Consider the following 26,605-nt stretch of genomic DNA (forward strand, 5'->3'; position numbering starts at 1 on the left):
AAATCTATTGATTTTTTAATAAGATCAAGGCAGCTATCAGAATAATGCAGCTGCAAATCACAGGTTTATTTCATTTCGTCTGAATGCATCTTCTAGATGAGTTGTTGATATGAGGAACATTTTCTAGAGATTTATTTATCATTTCGGAAGGAGTCTCCAGTGTGTAGCTGTATATTTCCTGACACCGAAATTCTTCAGAGCAGAAGAGTTTACAGTTTCTCTGTAACATGTCTTGTTGAATTTAAGAGAAAGTGAGAGAATGACTGTTTACAGCTGCTATAATAAACACTATTTGGACAAAAGTATTGGGACACCTGACTTTTCCAGCCTAATGTGGTTTATCCACAAACCATTACCACAAAGTCGGAGGCACACAATTTTATAGGATGTCTTTGGATGCAGTAAAATTACATTTTCCCTTCACTTCAACTAGGACACCCAAACCTTTTCCAGCATAACAAAGATTAGATTAGATTAGATTAGACTTTGTTTTTAGTGTGCAAAGAACAAGTACATGGCCAATAAAATGCAGTTAGCAATGCATTTAAATAAATCATAGATAGATAGATAGATAGATAGATAGATAGATAGATAGATAGATAGATAGATAGATAGATAGATAGATAGATAGATAGATAGATAGATAGATAGATAGATAGATATCTGGAATCGGTGGGTGGATGTATACCTATAATGGACAGACAGACAGACAGACAGACAGACAGACAGACAGACAGACAGACAGACAGATAGATAGATAGATAGATAGATAGATAGATAGATAGATAGATAGATAATAGATAGATATCTGGAATGGGTGGGTGGATGTATACCTATAATGGACAGACAGACAGACAGACAGACAGACAGACAGACAGACAGACAGACAAATAGGTAGATAGATGGGGATAGAATGGGATCTTCAAAAAGCAAATACAAATTTTATGGTCAGGTGTCAAGAGATTTTTGTGTAATTAATAAGAGGAACTTGTGTCATGGACATTTCAGAACATTACATGTAACTATGAATAGATAAAAAAACTCTCATCCTCGTCCAATAAAGTCCTAAAAGCCAAAGCAAGTGTTGTGATGACGAGGCAGCCACTAAGCTCTCGTTTTGTCTCCTGCATTATTAAGGCAGTAAGCCTGATGTCATCTCTATCAATTCAAGAGGGCGTGATGCGGGTTGAAAAGCCTCCAAAGAAAGGTAAGGTGGTATGTACAGGTATCTTTTAACACCTCTCAGTTTGTCATGGTGACCCTCGGCTTCTTACTCGTGCTCATGCAATTAAAAATAAAATGAAACATAAAAGTGAGCGATAGTAGAGTCTTCTGCAAAAACTAGCTTGCAAAGCAAAGATCCAGCTAATAGTGAATGCTCTGAAAACGTTCTGAAAATATTATCAGAGCATTTAGGAGTCCAGATGTTGGAAATGCTGCAATGTTCTAAAAAAAAATAACGTTCCTACACCCGAACATATATATATACGATATAACGGTAATGTTATTAGAATGTTGCTATTCTCAGTTTCCCAGTTAGGCAGTAACTCATTCTGAAATATACCAGTGTTGTGAACTTCAAACCAACATTGTTCTAAAAACACCCAAAATGCTTGAGAAACCAAACAAACTTTTTATGATCTACAACTTTCTGAAAACATCTAGCTAATCTGAATGCGTTAGCTGGTGTTTCTGTTAGCATGTTTCTGCAATGTTTTGGAGACGTGTGTTGTATTAATCACTAAAACATTTATGTCCTACTGCTAAAACATTCCCAGAAACACTTCCACCTTAACACTGAAATCTTTCACGTTTCTCAAACAAAAAAGTTGCATTCTGCTAATCTAAATGTATTATTGAAACCCCGAGGCTTCAAGAAGGTTAGTCTGCAATTATAAGGTCAAATTAGATCAAATTTGTTGTACAGAAAACAGGAATAACCTCAAATATGCTTTAAACATTACTAAGACATTTGCATGTATGACATTACAACAATTAGCATCTATATTATGTTTTGCTGTCCCTTTACGTAGCTGAAACTGAAGAAGAGATGTTTTTTAAATACCTTTTCTTGTTGCGAATGATCTTGATAGCCACCATCTCATTGGTCTTATGATCGAGACATTTGAGGACCTGTCCAAAAGATCCCTTCCCAATTACTTCCAGGACCTCGTAGCGGTATGCGATATGGTCATGAAGAACCTGCACATACATCATATATGGTCATGTCTTAGTTATGGAAAGCCAAAGCACAGCTATTTTAGTCTGCATCTGGCATGAGAACTGTAAACCCTATTTTTGTGATCATAGTGCAAAAGCAAAAATAAGGCATAAGATCTTGGTGTTGAGGTCGCATAGTGGGTAGCGTTGCTGTCTCACAACTCCAGGATTCCCGCCTCGATCTCATGTTCGGGTTACTCTCTGTGGGGAGTCTCTTTGCATGGTGTCTACATCCTTGGGTTCTCTCCGGTTTCCTCCCACCTCCCTTAAAACCTGTCAATAGGCAGATAGGCTAAGCTAAATTATCCTACGTGTGAATGATCCCCAAAGATTGACCGACACTCCATCCAGGGTGTATTACGGTATGACCTCCAAGACATGGTTTGCCAAGATTAGTACGATCAAACGTGAGCGTCTTGTACCTCAACCTTAATGAAACCACTCATCAAAGTGTTTACCATCCAGATATCACAAGTTTAACTGTGGTGTTTTTACTTTCTTTTATTACTCGGATCAACACCAACCTAATATAGATTGCTTTGAAATAATGTATATGTGGAAGAGAGCAGATATACGCATTTATATACGGATTTCTTCTGGGTTCGGCTGCGATGTAAACATGCCTGAGAAGAGAGACATTCCTGATCACCTGATCGTCATCCTCTTTTCTCTGCTTGTGTTCTATATATTGGATGTTCAGCCTGGATACATTCATTAGATAAACACATTTAAAATTCTTTTGTATTAATATATTAATTAGGGCTGTCAAATTTAACGTGTTAAAGCAAAAAAACGTATCCACCTGCAGACTCCAATACACTCCTTGTGTATTTTAAATAATCTGGCAGCTGGTATTATGTTCATTATGTTATGCTACATAACCAATAATTAGTTTAAAGCATTTTTAAAGCATTAGTTTAATGCTGACTGTGTAAGAAACGCCTGAAGTACTGGTCTAATAAACAGTACCCGTGTTGGGTTGAAAACTGTGGCTCAGACAACAGTGAAATAACTTAAGATATAGGATCCTCAAACAAATAGGAAAGCTTATACATTATTATTCATAACATTTAAAAGGTAAGTGATTATTGTGTGAAATACTTATGAAAAATTGCTCCTAAAGAAACTAATATGGATATCAATATAGATCTAGAATAGATACAGCAGATATCAGTATCGGCTGATACTGGAAGTTTCAACACTCGTATTAGAAAAAACAAAGAATGAATATCATGCCATTGCTTTTTATTTACCCATCGCTATTATTGACTTACAGTAATGTAATCTCTCTAGAAAAAATATTGCCCACAGCATAACCTAACTGGGATTTCCCAATCATCCTGTTTACCTTTAGGTAACTACCATGTTCGTCATCGTAGCCTGAATTCTGTGCTGATCCCTGACAGCCCTGGATCTTCTTAGTGTCTAAGCCCAGGTACCAGATCTCAGTGTAGTCCATAATCTCCTCCTGCTCATATTCTGTGAGCTGGCTCTGAAAGTGCTTCAGCGCAGCTGTTCGTAGAGAGACAAAGAGAAAAGATGTAAATTGGGTCTGTGTACATTGCATTTTTGTTGTTTTTTCAGCTTTTCACTATTAAAAACAAACTGTGAACAACGTTGTCTTCATTTTTTTTTATTTAATATTCAAAGCAGAAAAAGGAGAAAATGGCGTTTTGTTGTTTCTGAATTTTCCATTGAAGTATGAATGAATTTTCTCTAGTCGTTCAATCACAAAGTGTAGCGATCAAAATCCCACAATACCATATATGGTCGAATCTAATATCCAATTCTAACCTGGAATTAAAAGGAATTTTATTGGTGCTCTTTTCTTAGGAAGATTTCTCCACTCTGGAGCCATTTTCACAAATGATAAATAATATGATACAAACTAGAGCAACATACTCAGAGAATAAAGACACTGTAGTAGAACATACATAAGTAGGTGAGGGGCGAGGCATCGTGGGTTCGGACAGGGTGCGATGGCATTGGTGAAAAGCAGGTTTGTTCTACAATGAGTGTTTGAAGATTGTGTGCAAGGAATCACATTGTAGGAAAAGGTGTGGGACTCCTATTTTTTTGTCACTCTGTTACTGCTTTTAAAAAGCACACAGTGATCTGTAAGAACTCCAAAAGAAGCGACTGATAGATTATATACGCTGATGGTTGATCAGTTATTTAACATCCGGGTTGTTCCCACAAACTTAAAAGAACACAAAATAAGATGTCAAGAAACTGTACATGAGGTGTGTTTATTTATATTACAGTGAATGTTGTAGTCAATTGCTTGTCAATTTTTTAAGCTAAAGCATTCCTGTATAATGTAAGTTGTGTCAGCAGTTCAGAATAAAAACTTCAGCTGAATAAATACAAATAAAGCGTAAATATTTGCTTTAGGATTTCTTGTGCAACTGCATGTAATATTTGACCATGCCTGCAAGAGGTCTGAACTGACTTCTCCGGTTCAGCTGAGTTTAAACTATAGGGATTTAATTATTTACTCACAACCACAGGTCACACCGTTCGACTAATGAGTAGCATCATTGACCAACAGACTTTCAGGACGCTTTCACTGTTACAGATGAAGTGACAGATTTTTGTCATTATATTTTATTCACTGGAGTAGAGATGGTTACATTATGATATCAAACAAACCATTAACTATGATTTACTGCATATCGACGTATCATCATTTGAGGGATTAGAATCCAGTGTGGTTAAAAAAAAGCCTAATTAAATGCTATTTATACCACAGTGCTGGTCTAATAGGGTTCTAGTAGGGTTTCTATAGCAACAGCTCATTCACAAGGACTTATAAGGAAGTGTTGGTATTTAACAAGGAAATGCGTATAAATGTTGCTCTGGTGATGTTTTTTGTGGTTATAAATTATTATTTTTAGGAGTTAATGAAGTATTCATGGAAGGAGTCTCCAGGGGCAGTGTTTTAGCATTTTTTCCTTCCAGAGAAAGTATTAAGGATAGAGGAGTTTGTACCCTGTGGTTTCTCAGTTACATGGTAAACTATATTTACAGCATTCTACATTTATCAACACATCAATGTCATTTTAAACCAATTAAAGGTATGCTGGAAAGCTGTGTATTAATCATTGCAATTATTTAACAATGAAAATGTTCAATGTCATTGTGCAGTTATAAGTAAATAATTAACCGCAGGGCAGGTCCATGAGTAGGTCAGTTATTATTTTTCTAGAACAGTGCATAATTTATGAAGCTCATTAACGTGTCACAAGAATTCAAAATGAACAATAACACTTTTTACCTGTCGGTGACATTGGAAGCCGCTGTCCCTCGTAAGTCCTGATCTTCTCAAACTTGTTAATGATGCTTCTGGTTAGAGATTCGGAGATGTTGTCCACAGAGGAACCGAACCGAGCTGGGAACTGCGGCCGTGGCCGCTCTCGCTCCTCCTGAACGAGAGAGAAGGTTATTGAAGTACACAGGATGCTCAATTAATAGACAAATAGACACAGAATATACAGAATACAAAATGACATGGCCTTCAGATAATGTACTTTGTGCATCATTTTCTGTGGGCTGTAAACAATGTTTCAGGTTTCAGAAAGTTATGGTAGGTTATGCCTAGGCTTCTTTTTTAACAATGCCTAAAGATGCCCACAACATTGCATTTCTCATTCACCCTGGGCAGCTACTGTTTTTGTGGATGTGCCATAGAAATCAGTTTTGGCATCATGGCACTTCTTGTAATTTGGTGTGCTTCGTATCAGAGTCTGAGGATCTACAACAGTCTCTTGGTTTTCGCCTCACTGCAGCAGAAATTCTAGCAGCTTGGTGCCATGACCCGGATGACACAGTAACACATCTCTAGCGTATAACACTATTATTTATATACCAAGGAAAAAGAGTTTAATTTTAGAGATCAATCCTCCTTTAACTGATCCAAAATCATACTTTTTTTGGACTCTGAGCAATAGGAAGTGTCCTCTCACCTGACTCTGTTGAACATTCTGCACCAACTGTTTGACAATGTTGGGTAAGGTGCCATCAGATTGGTGGGGAAGTTTGCCATTGGTCACCACCACCTGTTTAACCGGTGGGTCGAGTTGAGGTAAGGTTCCAGTTCCCGTTCCACATTTCTGTAACACACATTATACATGAACACAGAGTCAGTACTTTTATAACACACATATTACACATGATCGCAGGGGTCAGTACTTCTATAAAACATTATACATGAACACAGTCGGAGGTCATTACTTCAGAGATTCGCAAAATCTATAGAAATTGTTATGAATATTACAACCAGTGCTACTACAACTAATAAAAGAAAATAAATAAATAAATAACCAAACACTTTATTTTTGAGATTAAGGAGGTTTGGCCTTTTTTTAATGATCATTTATTTATTATTTAATAGTTTCAAACTAAATCCTATAAAATCCTATTCATCACAGGGCAGTGTAATGAAATATTCCGAACTCTTGATGTGAACTTAAACAGCTCACTGACTAAATGGATCTGACTAGCGGCTCTGCCATAAACGTAATGGTTTCTAAGAGACATACAGCGCTGTCAGCTCGCAGGCCGAGCGGTCTACGACCCGAGTGACCTGGCCCCCCTACAGAGAGGATGGAATTTCGACACAGGGTGATTGTGAGTGGGGAATAAAAGCAAAAAGGGAGGCCTGACATGGACTAGCATTCTCTACAGCGTAAAAGAGCTGAAGAAAAAAATCGTCACGTTCCTCTCTGTGCGCTGACCTGCTTTCCAGATGTGCTATATTTAGACGTGTATAATGCCGCCTGCGCACAGTATGTATTGTTTTCTGTATACATCATTAGCTCAGCAACTTTACAGATGTGTATCAAATAATGCCTATTTCTCAGTACAACAAATTTCTAGTTGCTTTGGACGAATCCAAATCACTGCTGATTTTGGATGAATTGTTTTTATATTTTTCCTTTTTTGCCCTTCTGAATTTCAGTAGTAAAATGTGGGTCGATATTTCACAAAAGAGCTCCACGTGAGCTTCCTGGGTCTTCTTTTGTCTTCTTTCTCTTGAATCTTAAAACCCAAAAAAGCTCAACAAACTTCTGGGCTGAAAAAAAGAGCAATCCTATCTATAGATGTACTTGATATTTAATCTCGTGTGTCCCAGACCCGCTGCAGATATCTGTCAAACTGGTTTAAGAAGCATAGAGACAGAAGCTAAATTTAGTGCAAAGGCTAATGCAGAACCACGCAAGCCGGGTTCATCACTGTAACACAAACACGAGGTGTAAACAAGAGGCGCTCGTGTGCTGCGGCAGCGCATTAAATCCAAATTCAGGTCAATGGATTCCGGCGGTAATGGGCTCTGCGTGACGTCTGTGCGGTGTTTGTGCTGCACGTGGCTGACGTTTCACTGATTATGGACTGTCAATGAGAAGCTTTTACAGTTACAGTTTAACAGCTGTAGCACTTAACACAGGTCAGACGGCATTAATAAGTTAAAACGGCAAATTCTCATAAAAAAAATCCTAATTAAATTAAAAGTTATAAGCAGCTGAGGGTTGGGGGCCCTATTCAGGGGTCCAGCAGCAGCTGATGGATGGTGCTAAAATTTTCAATTACAATCTTCTGTCCTGAAAAAATCTTGGGTGACAAATTCAGGTTTTTGAAGTTTTTATGTCTAGCTAACGCAGTTTAACCTGCACTCGTAGTATCAGCCACATATCTTTAACCAGTTATGTTCCATCCTTGATGTATAGTAATAGTTGTAATGGACTTAATTTTCTTTTCTTTTTTTTTCTTTTTTTTTCACAAAAATCAGTTAAAGAATTTGCTTAATAAAATGTTAATAATATGACAACATCAATAATGTGATTCTACTAAGCAATAACGGAAACAGAATTAATTATATTTAATTTGAACTAATTAAGAATTAGTTGAAACCAGTCACCCAATTAGAAAAAGGTTTCCAATACTCTAATCAGCATGGGCATGGACAAATATTGATGCTTTATGCGAATATATGACTATTATTGAAACCAAACTCAACATAGAGCATGAAGACAAAATACTTTTGTAAATGTTTTAAAGTTATGATGGTGTTTTAAATGACGTTAATCATCAGGACACCAAATGGAACTTTTGCTATGTTTCCACACGGACGGTTTTTATTTGCCGGATCATGGCGAATTTTAGTGCTAGATTTTAGTGCCGCATCAACAAAAACAATTTCGGTGGACGTCGTGAATAAATATCTGTTTCGTTGAAGGTTTTAATTTTGCTTATATTTATTTATTTAGATTTTTTATAAAAATGCTCCAAACAAAAATGCACATCAATAAAATGAATGCCATAAAAATGTATTTGCTTTAAAAAAAATTAATAAAAAAATTAATAAATTAAAAAAAAAAAATATATATATATATATATATATATATATATATATATATGGGTTTTTCTTTTTTTGTGGAATTTTCATTTCTTGGGAATTGGAACTAGAGTATGTAACTTCAGTGACACTGGACACTGGCGGTAAATTTGTATGGTAAGTTGGTAAATTGCACATCAATGTCTTTGGACTGTCAGACACAACTGGCTGTAGTAACTCCCTACATAACATTTTCTACATCTGCGTCAGTGTGAGTCATTCAGATTTTAAACGTCATACCTGAGAAAAGTTGGGGTTGGGCCCCAGGCGAGTGCTTTCGGCCTGCAATCTCTGTGGGTGAGGGAAAGCCTCCGGTCTACCTGTCTGCAAAAACAAAAAGAAAACATAGTAACGGTAGTAACTTTCAGCAACTGTAAGCGAGAATGCTAACAATAACGCTTCCTACAGCTTCCGACGCCTCTTAAAGACGCCGTGGGTATCTGTTTATAGAGGCTGAATCATCATCTCTGGCCTTGAAATTCACACAGCTTTATTCATCACTGCGTGAATCATCGAAGACTTCTGTTGGTAAAAACATGCTGTGTTTTGTAAATCTGGGCTGCAATGAAAAGGAAAATAATCTGAATCTCAACAACAAATGTGAAAGGGAAGTTTGGTGGAAATAAGAAAATATTCCTAACATATACATTTATTAGGTTAAGTAATTAACTTCATATCTCATGTGGAGAAAAAAAAAACAGCCCAGCTTTGTGTTTGTCTTAATCATAAGGACAGCGTGCCAGTAGTGGTGACAGCATACGGACAGACTAAATGCTCCGGTAAAGCTGGGCAGTGACCCAGCTGTCATGCTCTGTCAATTCTCACTCCTTTAGTCCTGTTCTAACACAGGACAAGCTTCAGGGCCGAGAAACGAACCACACAAAACGTTTCCACATAAAATACAGAACAATCGCTTATAGAAAAACTCCCAATACAGACATTTGACAAAATTCTTAGACAGACAGGACACAGTGTGATGATCCTACCCATGTGAGCTGTAGGATCACATGGATCAAGTGGATCATGCTTTCCTAATCCAAGCAATTATATTCTTGTCCAAACACACACAATGGAACTTGGCTGGGTTAGATATCTGCCCCATGGGGGTAAAGAGGAGAGCGTTGCTTATGACTTGTAACGATGTAGGGTTATGTTTATTCACACGAAGGCCTTTGGATAGAGATTAACACCTCCACTTGTTTACAAATGCGCTTTACAGAAGAGAATTTTTTCCCCATGTATTTTTATTCAGATTCTTATATTTGTAGCCAGGGAGCCTGTAAATAAAAATATATTCGCCTGATCTCTTAGTACACAAATATTTCATGAGTATTATTTGAGTGTGTACAAGCATAAAGGAATTTGGTTATTGGTGTCATATTCAAGTTAATTCAATTCTGTGTTATCTCTATTGCACTTTCAACAGTAGACATTGTCCCAAAGCAGTTTTGCAGAATTACAGAGTGAAAATATACAATTTTGTATTAATTTAGCCCTATATGTTTATCCCTATTGAGCGAGTCAGTGGCGACAGTGGAAATAAAAACCCACTGAGATGGTATGAGGAAGAAACTGGACTCATAAAGAACCATGGAGACCCCCAGAAACTCCTTTTGAGAACTCCTGCTTGAGTCACAATTTTGTTTTCGCTTGAATTTGTATACGCTCTTAAAAAAGGGGGCTCCAAGTTTTTCAATTTAAAACCCATCCTTAATCAATCTATAGTCTGTCATAAAGGTGTCTCTGCATATAACATCTCAACCAAAAGACCACTGTTTGGTTCATTCTCCACAAACCTGTCAACGAATTGCTAGTTTTGCTTCACTTAAACTAACAAAAATCTATGCCCACCCCAGAGGCCATGCAGACCCTCTATTTCTGTCTAGCAAGACTTTTAGGATTTATAGTTGAGCAAAAAAAGAGAGTGCGATAGTTATTTAAGGAAAGCACCGGACATAAGCATAAATAAACCACAACAACCCGGAGTTTGCAGTGACATGAAACTTGCAGCTGCGCCCCTCTGAGACCACTTCGCAGGACTCTACACCTTAAGGTTTATGATAGCAACCAAACGATCATATGTCTTCCTGCCAAATATGTTCCTGCACATGTCCTTTGGACTGTTACTTAATCAGGAGACACAGTTAAGCTATAGCACTGAAAGCACACAAAATAGAACATGCATGCACTGAAAAAAATAATAAGAGCAGGACTTAAACTTAGAAGCAAAGCTTTTAAATATAGCAGAAGAAATCATTTGTGAAGCTTAAGAAACTTTTGCAGGTGCAGGTGCAGATTTTATCCCGTGCACAAGAACTTCATGTACAATCCAAGCACAGCATCATCACCACCTAAAAGAGACTACGCTGAAATAATTTATAGGCTGACAATAATCTGATCTGACTGTCTTAATGTTCAAAGTCATTTATGCACCAGGAAATTCAACCACTAAAAAAAAATGTCTTCATAAATTATAGATCTGACATGCAATGGCATACAGTGTGGCACTCGGTGTATGCATGGATGAGTCGGGAACCTAAAGACTTTATAAACGCATTACCTTGTTGTTGATTTCGGGGAACATGTTTTTTTCCAATGCAATATATTTATTAATATTTTTCTTTCCTTTATGAAGACAGCTTGGATCTTGAAATCATGGTGATTCAGGAGTAAACGTCGACTAGTATAAATGCCGGGAGGATAGCTGCAGAATCGGCATCCTGGATTGGCACAAACGAGTCAGGAGCGAGAAGAAACGTTTCCAGTTCTCAATAGAGAAAAAGAAGAAAAAAAATTGGATTGGAGATCCGCGTGCGCGAGAGCAAGAGCGAGACGCACGAGCTTTAATGTGTTCCAAGCATGCGCCAATTGTCTCGGTTTTCTCGCTGTCGCATCGCCGGAGGTGTACACGCGTAAGCCTTGCGTATTTAATGGTTCGTCCGTATATTTCACGTCACAAAAAAAAAAAAAATGCACCAAAAGACGTGAAGCGTTGGTGCGTCCGGAGGAGCGCGCGAGCTGTACGGGGTGTTTTTTTTATTTGCGTTGGCACACGCGCGCGCGCGCACGGTCATCTGAGCGCCTCCTCCTACTGCACTCCTCTCCACACCTCTCCTCTCCACTCCACACCTCTCCACTCCACTCCACTCCACACCTTTGCTTTCCAATTCCTCCTTCTGACCCAACACAATATATTTTCCTCAATCATCATCAAAACAAATCTATTTTTGTTGGAAAGCCGACACTAATGTCGCAATGTGCTTATGGAACATCTCACTCCAGAATGTATGTTATAATAACCTCCACTCGCCCTAAAAGGCTTTACTGAGTCTCCAGATTTTCCATAGGATTGAGGAGATCTAGGACACTTGAGTTCTTCCACTCCAAACTTCACACATCATGTCTTTACAAAGTTGGCTTCATGCACATTGCCTTGGTGAAACCTGACCATAATATACATATGTGCTTATTAAACATCTCATTCCAGATTTCCAGTTATAATTAGCTTCACTCTCCACGTGCCTGTTGAAATTAGTGTTTAGATGCATGCGAGATCAGACACCTATGTTGTAGGAAGTAAGGAGTCTCCAGTTTGAGTTTATATAATTCAAAGAGTGGGGTTGAAGAGTTGAGAGGACACTCGAGTTCTTCCACTCCAACCTCCACACTCCGTGTCTTCTGTGTACCTTCATGCTGGAGGTGCTTTGGCCTTCCAGTGAAAGGAAATTGTAATACTACAGTATCTAAGGATGTTCTGTACAAGTGTGGGCTTCCAGGTTGTGGCAACAGATGTTGTTTTTGTGCAAGAAAATTGTAACGATCAAAAATCTATCCAGTACAGTTGGTTTGTACTTCTCCTTAGGAGATTATGACCCTCAACAAATATTTAAGGACCCTTGTGTAATACCTTATACTGAATATGCAGAAATTCTATTTCTCTATGCAGGTATGTAGGTTGTCTAATATAACCGTATTTGCCAAATCTATGTAGGAAAAGTTCTAAGTAGGAACCTACCCATCCTGCAATATTTTCCATTGAGCACTAAAGGAGTCAAATTTATGGTTCTTGCACTTTCCTCTCTGGAAACAATAGAAACTTTCCAAAATGGTTATAGCAGCTTTATCAACCTTTTATAACCTTTTGAAAATAATGGAAAGGTTCTAATAATAAAAAATAAACATAACAAGGCTTAACCTTTCCAAAATGGTTATATGTGTAATTATATTCTGACTTATGAATAACCTGTTGTGTTGGTGTAAAATCGGCTGTACCATAACCACATTCAGGACAGTTCCTTGTTAAAGAATAACTGTTTCATTTACAGTTATAATCACAAAATGGTGTTAGATTTGTATCATGCACAATGACAGTGTAACACGTGTAACTGGTTTCTATAAAATATTTGTTTCAAAATGTATCACACATGTATCTAATGACAACCTGTCACTGGTGTTACACACTATCATAGGAGCCAGGCAACTTATATTTACTTTTTATTATCTATAATGACTGATTTGACATTTTAGCAAACCATTTTTTAAACAATTCTCCATTTTAATAAAAAATTAAATAATAATAAAAAACCTGGTATCCTAAAACCTAATATATTCATCTTCTCATTGAGTTTTGAACTGGGTTTTGACTATAAATCTATGCCACACCCCAATCACTGGTGCTACAAAACCAAGAATTTCGAATGCTAGTAGAAGACCACCACAGGATCTTCTTGTCATTCTCTCTTTAGAAATGTTCATGCTAGCACCCAAAGTTCACTTAAAATAGCTGGATCTGCGAAAACGCCTCACTATTATCAATCTCCAGTTTCTTCAGGCAACCTTGACTTCAAATGAAAAATAAAAGTAAAGGTTATCTGAACAACTTCATACAAAGGATGCAGGAAAGGCAGGGCAATGAGTATATTTTGTTCGGTCTACTGCAAGTGAAATTTGCACAAATCCTGAACCCTCACTGTAGCCTTTTGTTCATGTTGACTTCTACAGTCTGCCGACGGTACAAAAATAGTTTTTATGTAAAGAAAATACACTGTACTAGGAACATTTGTGAACAACTGACCATAAGTTTGGTATGTAATTCTTTTAAAGTCCTCATTTGCTCTTATAATAAGCTCCACTGTCCTGCAATGTTCAATTTAATTCAATCCATTTTTATTTGTATTGCGCTTTTAACAATGAACATTGTCTCCAAGCAGCTTTACACAGATAATGTGGTGATAAAAGTGAATATGTTCTTTATAAGTAAGTTTGTCCCTGATGAGCGAGCCGGTGACAACTGTGGCAAGGAAAAACTCCCCGAGACGGCATAAGGGAGAAACCTTGAGAGGAACCAGACTCAAGAGGGAACCCATCCTCATCTGGTTTGCACCAATGTCCATTTGTAGCAGATATACGATGTTGCAGGGTGCAGTGATGATGATCAGAAGCGAAAAGTAGTCCTGAGTCGATGTAGCAGACTGTTGACATTAACTACAGTCCAAATCCATCCTCAAAGCTCCCGTTCTTACTCCGGAATTTCAAGGAACCTCCCAAGGCGTTAATGAGAAACCGTCCCAAGCTGCACAGAGTGGCCTCCATGTTCCATGTTCCATTGTCCTGCAGTGTATATTATAGAGTGTTTTTTGGGGATATGAGCTCCTTTAGCCACAAGGTCTTTAGAAAAACTTAGGTACTGATGTAGGTGAGGTGAGATGGCCTGGGGTGCAGGAACAATACTTATATTGTATTTTATTCAGTCAAATGACTTTATAAAACCATGAATTGTGTTTAGACATGCCGGTTCTTTCTTTTGAGTGTTAAGTCACTGATGTGCAATACTTTCTGACTATATGGGCTTCTCCCATTAGGGGTTGCCACAGCGGACCATCCGCATGTTTGATTTAGCACGTTTTTACGCTGGATGCCCTTCCTAACGCAAACCTCCCCATTTATCCGAGCTTGGGACCGGCACTAAGGCTTGTGCAACCCTAATAGCTGGGGTTGGTTCCCTGAACGGGGATTGAACCCGGGATGCAGCGGTGAAAGTGCCGCATCCTAACCACTAGACCACCAGTGGACCTACTTTCTGACTAAAGGCCTTAAATTAAATTAGTAAAAAAAAATACAAATAAATTACACCCATTTTGCCCTTAGAAAAAATACAGTTTTGAAATAAATGTATATTCGCTTTAACACTGAATTAACTTTTATATTGGTGAAAGAACCTTCAGTATAAATAAATTAATAAATCCTAATAATAATGTGCTTGATTTTGTAATCAATTGCAGATCAGTTCTATCATTTGTAAAGGTAAATAAACTCTGAATAGACAGCTGTAGTGTTGAAATTCTTTGTACTATGTGTCATTTTTTTTATTCAGACAGTCCTGCACAAACAGGTTTGTATGACATCTATGATTTTTCTTTTTGCACAAAATAAATGGCCGATATTAAAATCAAACTAATGCTCCTTATGATAAAAAAAACTTTCAGACTTTCAACTTAAAGAAGTTGAATTTTTGTACCTACGCAGACTGTTGCCTACTTAAAATGAATCACCAGCCATCTCAAGTAACAAAAATAGAAACAGGCCATGAACCTTCCTTTGCAACACACCTCCTCTTGAGAACTCTGGAGCTTGAGCAGAAATGTGTAGGCAGGAGACGGCGACAGCAATGTGCATACGGTGGAAAATGACTCACACACAACCACATGCACATCATACGGGACTGAGTATCTGAAACGTTCAATAATCTACTATGTCTGCGTTAATTTGGGAAAGGAATCATGTCTGGAGAGCTTTAAAATGACCATTACATAGGAGTGCTATTACATGCTGAGCAGCAAATAGGATCATGAGATCATTTGTATCTGGAGGAAATGTAGACCAGAGAGGTATATGGGGGCTGACTGTTATAGGAAAATAATCAATGACAGGGGGTGTGCACTATTCATTCAACACGCCATTTAATTCCTTTTATACCACAGAAATTTGACAAAAGCATAATAAATGAATTACGCTTTGCATTTTTTATATATAGATAGATAGATAGATAGATAGATAGATAGATAGATAGATAGATAGATAGATAGATAGATAGATAGATAGATAGATAGATAGATAGATAGATAGATTTTTGTGCAAGTTTGTGCAAACCTGAATGGATATTTCGTCAAGCTCAGAACCGCTTCAGAATTTTGTCTTACAGTGTAGAATGGAATAGGACCATCCTTACATAAGGGCTTTAGAGGCTGTAAATGTAAGCGCTTTTTCCCCTTGCTACTAATTGCTTCATAAATTGAGAGCAAGCTGAGCAAGCTGTAGGATCTCTATGAGTCAGAGAAGGAAAGGGGTGGGGTAGAGAGAGAGAGAGAGAGAGAGAGAGAGAGAGAGAGAGAGAGAGAGAGAGAAGAGAGAGAGAGAGAGAGAGAGAGATAGAGGAAGAGAGGAAGAGAGAGAAAGAGAGAGAGAGAGAAAGAGAGAGAGAGAGAGAGAGAGAGAGAGAGAGAGAGAGAGAGAGAGAGAGATGTACCAAGACTTGCACTCATATATTGGACAACAAGGATTGGAGACTAGGAAAGCTGGTGCTGATCATGCTTAGGGTTCTTATTACATAACCCTGAGGTACTCCGGTAATCAAAGCAAATCAAAGCGGGGATGAGTTGAATTGCTTCCTCAGCAAAACATGGCTCAGTGGTGACACACTTTGCGAAATCCATGCCGAGCGTGTGAGCACGGTACTTACATCCATCCTATTTACAATCGCTCAAAGAGCAACAACAGTTCCCTGATTGGTTCCTAATGCAAACAACACAAGACAATGACCTTGGTCAACAGGAACACTGATTAGTAATAAGTGATTAATACTAACAGCAACAACTTGAGGCATATTTGGGCATAACAGCTGAATCGGGCGCACTACAAGACATATTTAAAAATGAACAAATGATTATTTCTTCAAGACCTTTAATCAGAAAGTGCACAGTTTACACAATTATTCAATTTGAGTTATATTTACACATATATGCAATTAAATTAACATTTATCATACGGACAAATGCATTTGGACACCTGAATTTTCCAGACATATAAGATTTTTTACCAAAAAATCTTTTTGTAGCCTGCTATAGATATCTGACCTCAACCCTAATGAACACCTTCGAGATAAATTGGATCACTGACTGCACCCAGGCCCCCTCACCTACACCTGAATTTACCATAGCCCTTGTGTCTAAATGAGCACCAATCATGACAAGCACACTCCAAAAATCTAGTGGAACATCTTCCCAGTAGTGTGGAGGTTATGATGATAGCAAATGGGGCAAAAATGTGGAATAAGATGTTTCACAGTTTCTTTTCCATCAGTGTTTTTTATATTTTCGAGTCTTCAAAGTAGCCATCTTTTCCTTTGATGACAGCTTTAAACTCTCTTTTCTTCACATAGTTAGCCTCATGAGGTCACCTGAAATGTTTTTTCAACAATCTTGGGGAGTTCCCAGAGGGCTTGAGTGCTTGTTGGCTGCTTTTTATTCACTCTCCAGTCCAACTCATACAAAACCATCTTAACTTGATTTAGACTGGGTGATTGTGGAGGCCAGGTCATCTGATGTAACACTCCTTCATTGACAAATAGCTCTTACTTAACCTAGAGGTGTGTTTGGGATCATTGTCCTTTTGGAAAACAATTGATGGTCCCACAAAGTGCAAAACATATAGGATGGCATGTAGCTACAAAATGCTGTAGTAGCCATGCTGATAAAACGTGCCCTCGATTTTGACTGAATCTCTAACAGTGTCATCAAAACAGCACCACACCATCATGCATCCTCCTCCATGTTTCACAGCAGGAACCATACATTCAGGAACCGTAAGTTTACCCCCTTACCCCCTGACACAGCAGCTACTCTCCTCTCTCCTGTCACCGAGGTGTTGGAATAAACTTCTTCTAGATGTCCGTACAGCGAAGTTCCTGGCTATCTTCAAGCAACGGTTGAAGACCTACCTCTTCCTGAAATACTTAAATTATCACTTTCCAAGTTTGCTTTGTAGAATTCAAGAGTTATATTTATATTAAGTTTGTAATCTTGCGTACCAGTGTAGATTTATTCATTACTAGAGACTCAAAGCACTTTTGTACGTCGCTCTGGATAAGGGTGTCTGCTAAATGCCGCAAATGTAAATGTAAATCTACTGTAGAACCAAAAATCTCACATTCGCAGGCTTCTCTGTACAGAAGTGTTTCAGTGCCATATGATTATGCACTGTTTCCTGCCATAATATAGTTTGTACAGTAGTAACATTTTATCTAAACCACAAAAGAAGGAAAGAAATGTCACAAATGAACTCTTGGCAAAACACATCTGTGAAATGAAAACTATTGTAGGTGACTACTTTGTGAATCTGATGATAGAGGATGTGTTTAACACTTTTTTGTTTACTACATAAATCCATACGTTATTTCATAGTTTGGATGTCTTCAATATTCAGACATCTATTTTTTTAATATAATATTTTATTTAATATAATATAATATAACATTTTGTCATGGTATCCTACCTATCTGCAGTTTATTTAGTTTTTTAGTATTTAAAATTTAGACATGAAAAATCACAAGACATGCGAATCTAAGTGATTAAAACCCATCTGATAAAATTGTATATAATTTAAAGTCATTATTATAGGATTGGCTTGTTTTCCGCATCAAGACCAGGCTCTTTAAGTAGCATTAGAGACCCTAACCTAAAACCCTTTAATGTAAGTCATGAATAGGTTTTAGGTTAGGATCTCTAATGCTCTTGGTCTTGATACAGAAAAGAAGCCAATCCTATAATAAAATAATTATTACCGAGAGAGTCTGTGACTCAGTTCTACTCAGAAACAGCAAGGAACTTATCAATCATTAAACTCAAAGTTAATAATGAAATCACTTAAGCCGTTTGTCTAAGGTTACACTTTTACAATCTTACATTTCCTGTCAAAGTAGATTGAATGTCCTAAAGCTTAAAACGCTATAATACATTTACAAATATCTGAAAAAAAATAACAATGCATGAAAGAATATATGTACTAAGCATAACCAACACAAATTCTCAAAATGCTTATTGAATATAAGGTGATATTTAATAATATTTTAAAGTCCCAATCATTATTAAAACATAAAAAATTAAATTCTTAATGCATTTCATATGCAAATGTGATGTTTTTTTACTGCCATATCTGACAGGGATTAAATGACACAGAAAATTTTGTTGGTAGCCCCAGGGGCGCCATTTGTTTTTTTGTTTTGTTTGTTTTTACCTCTGGCTGTACCCTCCTGTTTAGTCGGTTCTGGCCTCCCCAGCAGCTCCAGAGGAACTCAAAGCCACAGCAGGTTGATGAAGTTCCATCTCCCCACATGACAGAGCTTCCAGTCCATGCTGCCTCGGCCCTCGGCTCACCTTGCTAAACTCTTCGATGACTGACTAATTAACTCGGCTACACCATGTTTCGTCCTTACTCCACCCTAGTGATTGTAAGTCTCACCATCACACTTCTCCCTATCTTTCAATCCTCCATTCTGAAATGGCGTTATGGTCAACTTTTCACTCAGCTTCTCTTAGACCTCATGTGCTCTGCTCTCGCTCTGTGCTCCAGAAGCCTAGGTCTGCCTCGGGATGAGACGGGCGGATGAAAGTGCTCGGGAAGCTCAATGACGTGCAGCGAGGGCACCACAAGGGATCCATCCTGAGCCGGAGACTGAGACGCGGGAGCTCTCAGCACCGTCTTCCTCTTCCTGTTTTCGAGGGGCGTCAGGGGAGGGCTCGAGAGCTCCTTTAAGAGCCCACAGAAGCAGCCATTACTAGATCCTCCTGGTTCCCCCCTCTATCTCTTTCTCTCTCGCTCTCCTTTCCTCCTTACTCTTGTCTCTTGGAGATAGACTCGATGGGTACTGTCATATTTTTTGCCCCTTTGCTGCTCCCATTTCTCCTGGGACGCAGGCAAACATCTGCGAGGCACAGAGATGAAATCCTATCCCCTGGCAAGCAGACGTAAGTTTCGCTCGTTGCCGCAGCACTTAGATAGATCTAGCACCCGGAAAGTGTGGAGAAACTTAGTGCTGGCCTTTATAATGCAATCTCAGCCATTTCCTCGAGGTATCATATTTTCCTCGGTGGAGTCTTGAAGGATAATAAGAGGTGTGTATTCACCACTTATATTCGTCTGAGTAGTTGCTGTGAGCTAATCACTGTCTACAGTTTTACTGTCCAAGCCAACTTAATATAGACTAGGAGTCTGTCATGTTGTGTAACATGTTGCTCAGAAAAACTAGCATGACTGTCAATAAAGTATTAATATCAACCACCTGATCTTACTTACAACGGGCAAATACAAATGCACCTCTTCCCAAAAAAGTGTGACGCCTCTGACAATCTCAAATCCCAACCACTTACAGAAATCATTAGCATCAGGCAGGACATGCCAAAATTCCACTCAGTAACCTTGCTGAACTTGATTAATCTAATGCTAACGCTAATGCTACTGTGAAGCTGCTGCCAACAGGGCGTGCCTGGTAGTATCAGTATCCTCTACTGAGTGACTGGCATGAGATCCTGGGTAATGGCTTATGATAAGCACACTCATAAGCATACTCTTTCCACAGCATCTAAATAGGTTTTATGCACACATTTGACAATAGGGTCACTTTATAACTGGGAGACAGCACTGCAGTTCTAGTGGCTCTGGGGATCAGTCATGGGATACAAGCTGAACCGGAGGAGCTGAAAGCTTAGACAGATCAATTCATATATGGGCTTTGCTGCCTGGCTGATATTCGAGATCAACGTTTTTGTTACATTAAAGACGATTTCTTCAGACTTGTTCATTTCACCTAAAGTGTCTAAGAAGGAAATGTTGGAGCAAAGCAATGGCGAGAAATTTCAGCCGTTTAGGAATAGTATTTGAAAATGCCCATTTTTGTAAGTTGGAAAGGAAATCAATATGATAAAATTAGGACAATTATAACCTACATTTATATCAAAATTGTGGCAATAACTGAGAAACAATTAAACAAATGTGGTCAATCTATTTTATTCTATTCTATTTTATTTTATTCTATTCTATTCTATGGGAGTCTAATGCAGATGGCGCTGCCTCTTTCTTCTCTGAACATCTCGCAAAATTTTTACTTGCAATCAATCAGTATTTGGAAAGAAAAAATAAATGAAGGTGTAAGTTATGCTATATGGAAAAAAGTATTGGGACACCTGACTTTATGTGGTTCTTTCCCAAACTGTTACCACAATATTAAAGATGCACAATTCTATAGGATGTCTTTGGATGCTGTAGAATTAAACAGCAGTTACGCTAATTGCTCTCCACTGCTTCTCTTTCTCTCCCATCCCGAGGCTTCCTGAGGTTTGGCTCCAGTCAAGTCCCACCTCGTGAAGATTATGGACTTTAAAGAAGTAGATGCCAAACTCACAAACATCCTGAACCATCTACAGACGTACCAGTGCCAATTGGATCCCACTACATGTGTGGAGTTTTGACATTGGACCTCCTGGAGTGTTTAAAGGCTCTGGCATGGAGAAGCTGTTGCTGGATCTGTGATGATCACAAATGTTGAGCTCAGTAGCTCCTAGTTTTATACCAAAGACTGTAGAAAGAACATTTACTTATAATCTTATACTCCAGTACTCATGTTAGTTCTCACTCTCCAGTGTTCTGTATTGTTGAAAGATTTATGATCAAACTCTTGATGTCACCCAAATGGAGATGGGTTCCCCTTTTGAGTCTGGTTCCTCTCAAGGTTTCTTCCTCATAACATCTAAGGGAGTTTTTCCTTGCCACAGCCGCCATGGCTGCTCATCAGGGATAAATACACACCATTCACCTTAACTGTTGATTTCTGTAAAGCTGCTTTGAGACAATGTCTGTTGTGAAAAGCGCTAGAGAAATAAACTTGACTTGACTTGACTTGACTTGACTTAAACTGATCCTAAACTAGGAGACCCAAATCTATTACACAAAGCACAAAATTACACATCTGCCCAAAACAGTGGAGGGTATTGTAAAGTAAAGGGGGCTAAATGTGGAATTGGATGTTCAAAAAGCACATACCAATCTTCTCTTCAGGTGTCCACAAACTTCTTTCAGTGAAGCCTGCTTTCCCTCATTACCCATAATTGCTGATGCTGATTCCTGATAGTGACAGTGTGAATTCATCTTTCCTTAAAGAGAGTGATGCAGCAGAGCTTTAGCCTTTTATGCTATCTAGCTCTCTTACCTCCTTTTGAAATAATACCACCATTAATGGCATCACACCATTGCAACTGTGTGCCTTTAGTACCAGAATTGGTTAGCACTTCTCAAATATAAAATCCATTTGAAATGTTTTTTAAGTACTTTAACTACAGATTATGATGAACCTAAAACAAGAGTATTCTGCGAAATTCCCTAAGGCATAAAAATCATTGTTATGTACGTAATACAGGGAGTGTCACACTAAAAAAACGTTTTCACCATTCCAGTTAAAAATTATCTGAAATTTATCAGTCTTTGAAAAAAACCCAAGCCTGTAACAATTCTTCCTTTGTGCAGTATAGTCTAATAGACTGCAAAGCATGATAATGGGCAAAGATCAGCCTTAACAACCTAAATGCAAACCTTCACATACATAAATCTATATAAACATTTACATTAATATAAATTTTAATACCATATATTAATACATTTTATCCTTAATGAATCAGCCAGTTTCTACAGTGACAAGGAAAAACTCCCTGAGAGTTTTTGAGGAAGATATCTTGAGAGGAACCAGACTCAGAGGGGGACCCATTCTTATCTGAGTGACACCAAATGTCCATTCATTAAAGTTCCATCAATGTTTGGGTCCATTATTGAGGCCTATAAATTGTCAATGAATAAATGCACAAGACTGCATAACCCCACACTGCCAAATCCTTATGTTTTAAATAGTCAGGGTTAATATAGAAGGTAAGTTATTTACCCATATATATATATATATATATATATATATATATATATATATATATATATATATATATATATATATATATAACCATATTAATATTTCTGATTACGTTTCATGTCTGTTGCTTACAGAAATTACAAATTTCAGATAATGCAAAGAGTAGACACAAAACATGCCAGGAAAATAAATAAATGCCATCAAAGCATAACCAAATCATGAGCATTTCCTTTAATTCGTCACCTGATTATATGACATATGAGAAGCACCTACTTTTACACCATCAGCATTTCTTAAATGTACACCCACCCACCTTCCATTCTCACTCAGACAAGACACTTTAACACAATACACCATTGTACATTTAGAAGCAATACTTTCACATGCAGCAGGTGTGAAGTTTCAGCCAGTTATTTTCTTTAATCATAAAGAATTAAGAACTAACTGGTAATAACAAAAAGTGAAAACACTTCACTGAAACTGTATAGTCCAGGAAGAAAAAGATTAACACCACTATATCTACACCACATCCCACATCTAATTTTTACCTCCTGTCTGCTTTTCTCTCCTTCCTTTCCATTCGAGTCTACCCACGGGCCCATGTTCGCTTTCTTCAGAGGTGTCCAGCGTGAGCAGCAGTGCAGACGGCTGTGCTCCAAAATACTGCAGTGACTAGTGAGCAATCAGGTGGAGGGGGAAGGTTGTGAGTGTTTCAGCGTCCTTGTCAGCAATCAAACTGGCCAGTGCTGACATGCTTGGCCAAGATGAAGAAGCAACCTGAGGCTTGGATAGTGAGTGATCGAGACAGGTGCAAGTGGGCTATCATGTACAGTATGTGTGTGTATATATGTGTGTGTGTTTAAGTGTGTGCTTTAAACATAGTTTCAGGTGTTAAAATAGCAGTCAGTCAACATACTGTATCAATAATATAATCCTACAAAAAGGCTAACAAGTTTGCATCCCCTGCTGACAGAAATAAAAGGTTCCTCAAGAGTTCTTTGAGTGGTTCTAATGAGGACATTTTCTGACATTCTCCTACATTTTTTTTTCAGAATATCTAATCTTTTATCTAACCCATTGCTTTTTAAATTGCTCCTTCCTTTACTTTGGGTATGAGATCATTCACTTTTGTCATGGATTTAGTTATTTTACTTTGTGGTTCATGTATTACGATAATATCATTTGCACTTTAAGTGTTTTCCATCTAGTGTACCATTCCAGAGTACCACTCCAGCACTTGAACTCTTGTGGTTGGTTGTGACTCTCTCCATTTTCCCTTCATCTATCTTTCTCTCTTGTTTTTGCTCATTTGGTGGAAACTAGAATTTTTTAACAGCACTTTACCAATTAGATACTTGGACTGTAGTCTGTCTGGCTTATAAATTGTTTCAGATAAAAATGTCTGTCTAATGAGTAAATGTAAATGTAATTCAATATATTTTCCCAGGCCACTTATTTATGAGATGACGTTAGCACACCAGTTTATGCACTCAATTCACGAAATTCATAAAAGGTAGAAATCCAGGCAGGACCCTTAATTGGTAATGCTTTACACTGTTCCTGTGGTGAAGAAAGGTTGCTGAGATTGCTAGAACTTTCCATAACGACGGGTTTAACTATTTTACAAGCCTATCCTGGGAGCACTGGGTGTGAAGCAAGAATACACATTGGATGGTGGACCAGCCAATTGCAGAGCATCATGCACACCCACACACATGCACATGCACATTCACACACTGTCACTTACTTTTAGCCTTCCAGTTTAGGGAACAATTTGAATACAGATAGTTGGTGCACTAAACAGATACAGTTACAGATAGTGTTCTTGTGTTACACGCATTATGTTTGCTTGCACTTGTGTATGTGATCTCAGACAAAGCCATGCTCTCATTACCTCTGAGTCACTGTGAATATCCCCTGAAAATCTAATTACGCCTTGTTATCGTGAAGATGCATCCCAGCTGGCCCACATTACCACCCATGACATGTCAGAGTGGGACAATGTGCCTCAAACTACTAAACCAATGAAGTGAATGACAACCTGTTGCTTGCACCACTAAGCAGGAGAGGATCAAGGTTCCAGTTCCAGTTGAATCATTTTATTTAATAAAGGTCTTGCCAACTTCTAGCCATAAACTAGACCATTGTATGCACGTAAATGATTATGGAATGAAAGTTTGAAATTAGTCTAATAAACGTTATTATTTCTTTGCTATTTACTATAAAACTAATACTAGCAAACCCGTTAGCAAGGATAGCATTTTTAGCCATATGCATTCTAACAAGGAAGGTGTACCTAGCAAATTAGCTTAAATTAGCTAATGTTTTACGCAAGTGAAATTAAACATCTGCGTTATCATCTTTAAGATCTATTCAAGATATTTACAAGAATTGGTGAACAAACGAGCACAACAATTTGAAAAAAACACAAAAAAACAAGGAAATATTAAAAATAAATTCAATGAATCTTCAATGTTGAAGATTACTGATGGGTTGAGACGATTGAAAGACTAACATTTTCAGCACAATCTAATCTAAGATAGAGTTTATTTTCACTTTTCCTCTGTTAGCCTTTATTTGTTAGTGTGTGTTTTTGTCTGTGTGTGCGTCTTCGGCCATGGTCATAGTGCGTTAGACTTTATGGGAAAGGTGGTAGCTTAATGGCTGAGGCATTGGACTTTGAATACATAGATTGTGAGTTCAAATCCCAGCCACACACAGCTGCTGCCTACGGGCCCCTAAGCAAGGCTCTTAAGCCCTTAGCTGCTTAGTTGTATGAATGAAATTAATGTAAGTCCCTCTGGATAAGGGTGTCTGCCAAATGCTGTAGATGTAAAAGAGCCTTCTGTCCTGGCAATAGTTCAAATGCTAGTAATATTTTCATGCGACTTTATAACAGGGAAGCAGTCACCACAAGTGACATTCACAGTACTTTTAAAGTAGGCTTTTTCTTTCCCCTCTACTCAAATAAAACAGGGAAATTTATTTATGAAAGTATCCGACTCACTGTCGAGATTAGGTTATGTTTATGTGTCACATCTACACACAGAAGATAAAGCAACAAAAGCTTTCATGACCATTAACAACGTAAAGCTTGTTGCAGTTCCTGTTTGTGGCCACTAGATGTATTAACACTAAGCAGCTAATAGGGGCAATAAAGTTTCCAACAGCTACATTTGTTTTGTCCATATTACTAGCAAGAAATAATTAATATTATAATATAATCTGAATGTATGCCGATAGAAATACCGAGTCCACCAATTTGAAACACGCCACCATTGAGTCAAAAGTGAAATCACCATGTTAAAGTGGAGTATGTCCTCCCTGCAGGAGAGAATTGAAACCTATCCTTGTTATCAGGTGAGGAGTTCATCACTGTTATGGCTCCCTCACCGAGACCTGGTGTTTGGCAGCTCAGTTCCCTCATGTGAATCTGTAATTCTCCACATATTAACTCACCCCTCTGTTCAAACTACATATAATGTGCATGTGAGCATCACCTGTAGATGTCTACCAACATACTGTACCTGTACGTTATATAAATGTGTCCACTAGGGGACAGTGTCGTACATAACAGATAGGAATGCACATACCAATATTATGAAGGTGTATGATATTGGATACTGTATATTGAACAAATTCCTTTTTTTTTTTTTTTGCTATTGAAATATTTAAATAATTATACAAAGTGTATTGGAATTTTATTGCCTCAGATTTACAGATCTAGTCTTGTTCCATATTCTTGTTGCTAAATATTTTTTGGTGTAAATATATACATTCGCAGCAGGTGATTGAATGTTCTTCAGAAACAGATGGAGTGCTGCATACCCTTTTTTAGCACATCCAGAGAATCACCATGGAGAGGCTGAATTAAAAATAATGCCTCCAGCAGCAGAACCCATATCGGTCTCAGTCTGTGTGCCAAAGTACCAACGGTTTCCATGGCAGCACACTTTGTTAAGGAGTCAGAGTTTTAAAGAGCATACAAAGGTTTTGTTCTGCTTCTTCTTTTCATGTGACTCCCATTA

At 38.0% G+C, this 26,605-nt stretch overlaps 1 protein-coding gene across 2 annotated transcripts in view; it reads right to left on the reverse strand.

Moving 5' to 3' along the window:
- Positions 1–20,856, reverse strand: part of dyrk4 (dual-specificity tyrosine-(Y)-phosphorylation regulated kinase 4) — a 31,790-nt gene extending 10,934 nt beyond the window's left edge. The window contains exons 1-6 of one of the 2 annotated variants that reach the window (XM_046850514.1): positions 18,905–20,856; positions 8,855–8,938; positions 6,186–6,332; positions 5,498–5,645; positions 3,569–3,732; positions 2,066–2,202 (exon numbers count right to left, since the gene is read on the reverse strand). In XM_046850514.1, the coding sequence (XP_046706470.1) occupies positions 2,066–2,202; positions 3,569–3,732; positions 5,498–5,645; positions 6,186–6,332; positions 8,855–8,938; positions 18,905–19,003 (779 nt within the window). In that variant the 5' untranslated portion in view covers positions 19,004–20,856. Of the gene's footprint in view, positions 1–2,065; positions 2,203–3,568; positions 3,733–5,497; positions 5,646–6,185; positions 6,333–8,854; positions 8,939–11,174; positions 11,654–18,904 lie in introns of those variants that run through there. The other variant, XM_046850515.1, reaches the window with a different exon arrangement.
- Positions 20,857–26,605: the final 5,749 nt, after the last annotated feature.

The sequence above is a fragment of the Silurus meridionalis genome, chromosome 5 (assembly GCF_014805685.1).
Source record: "Silurus meridionalis isolate SWU-2019-XX chromosome 5, ASM1480568v1, whole genome shotgun sequence".
Taxonomy (NCBI): domain Eukaryota; kingdom Metazoa; phylum Chordata; class Actinopteri; order Siluriformes; family Siluridae; genus Silurus; species Silurus meridionalis.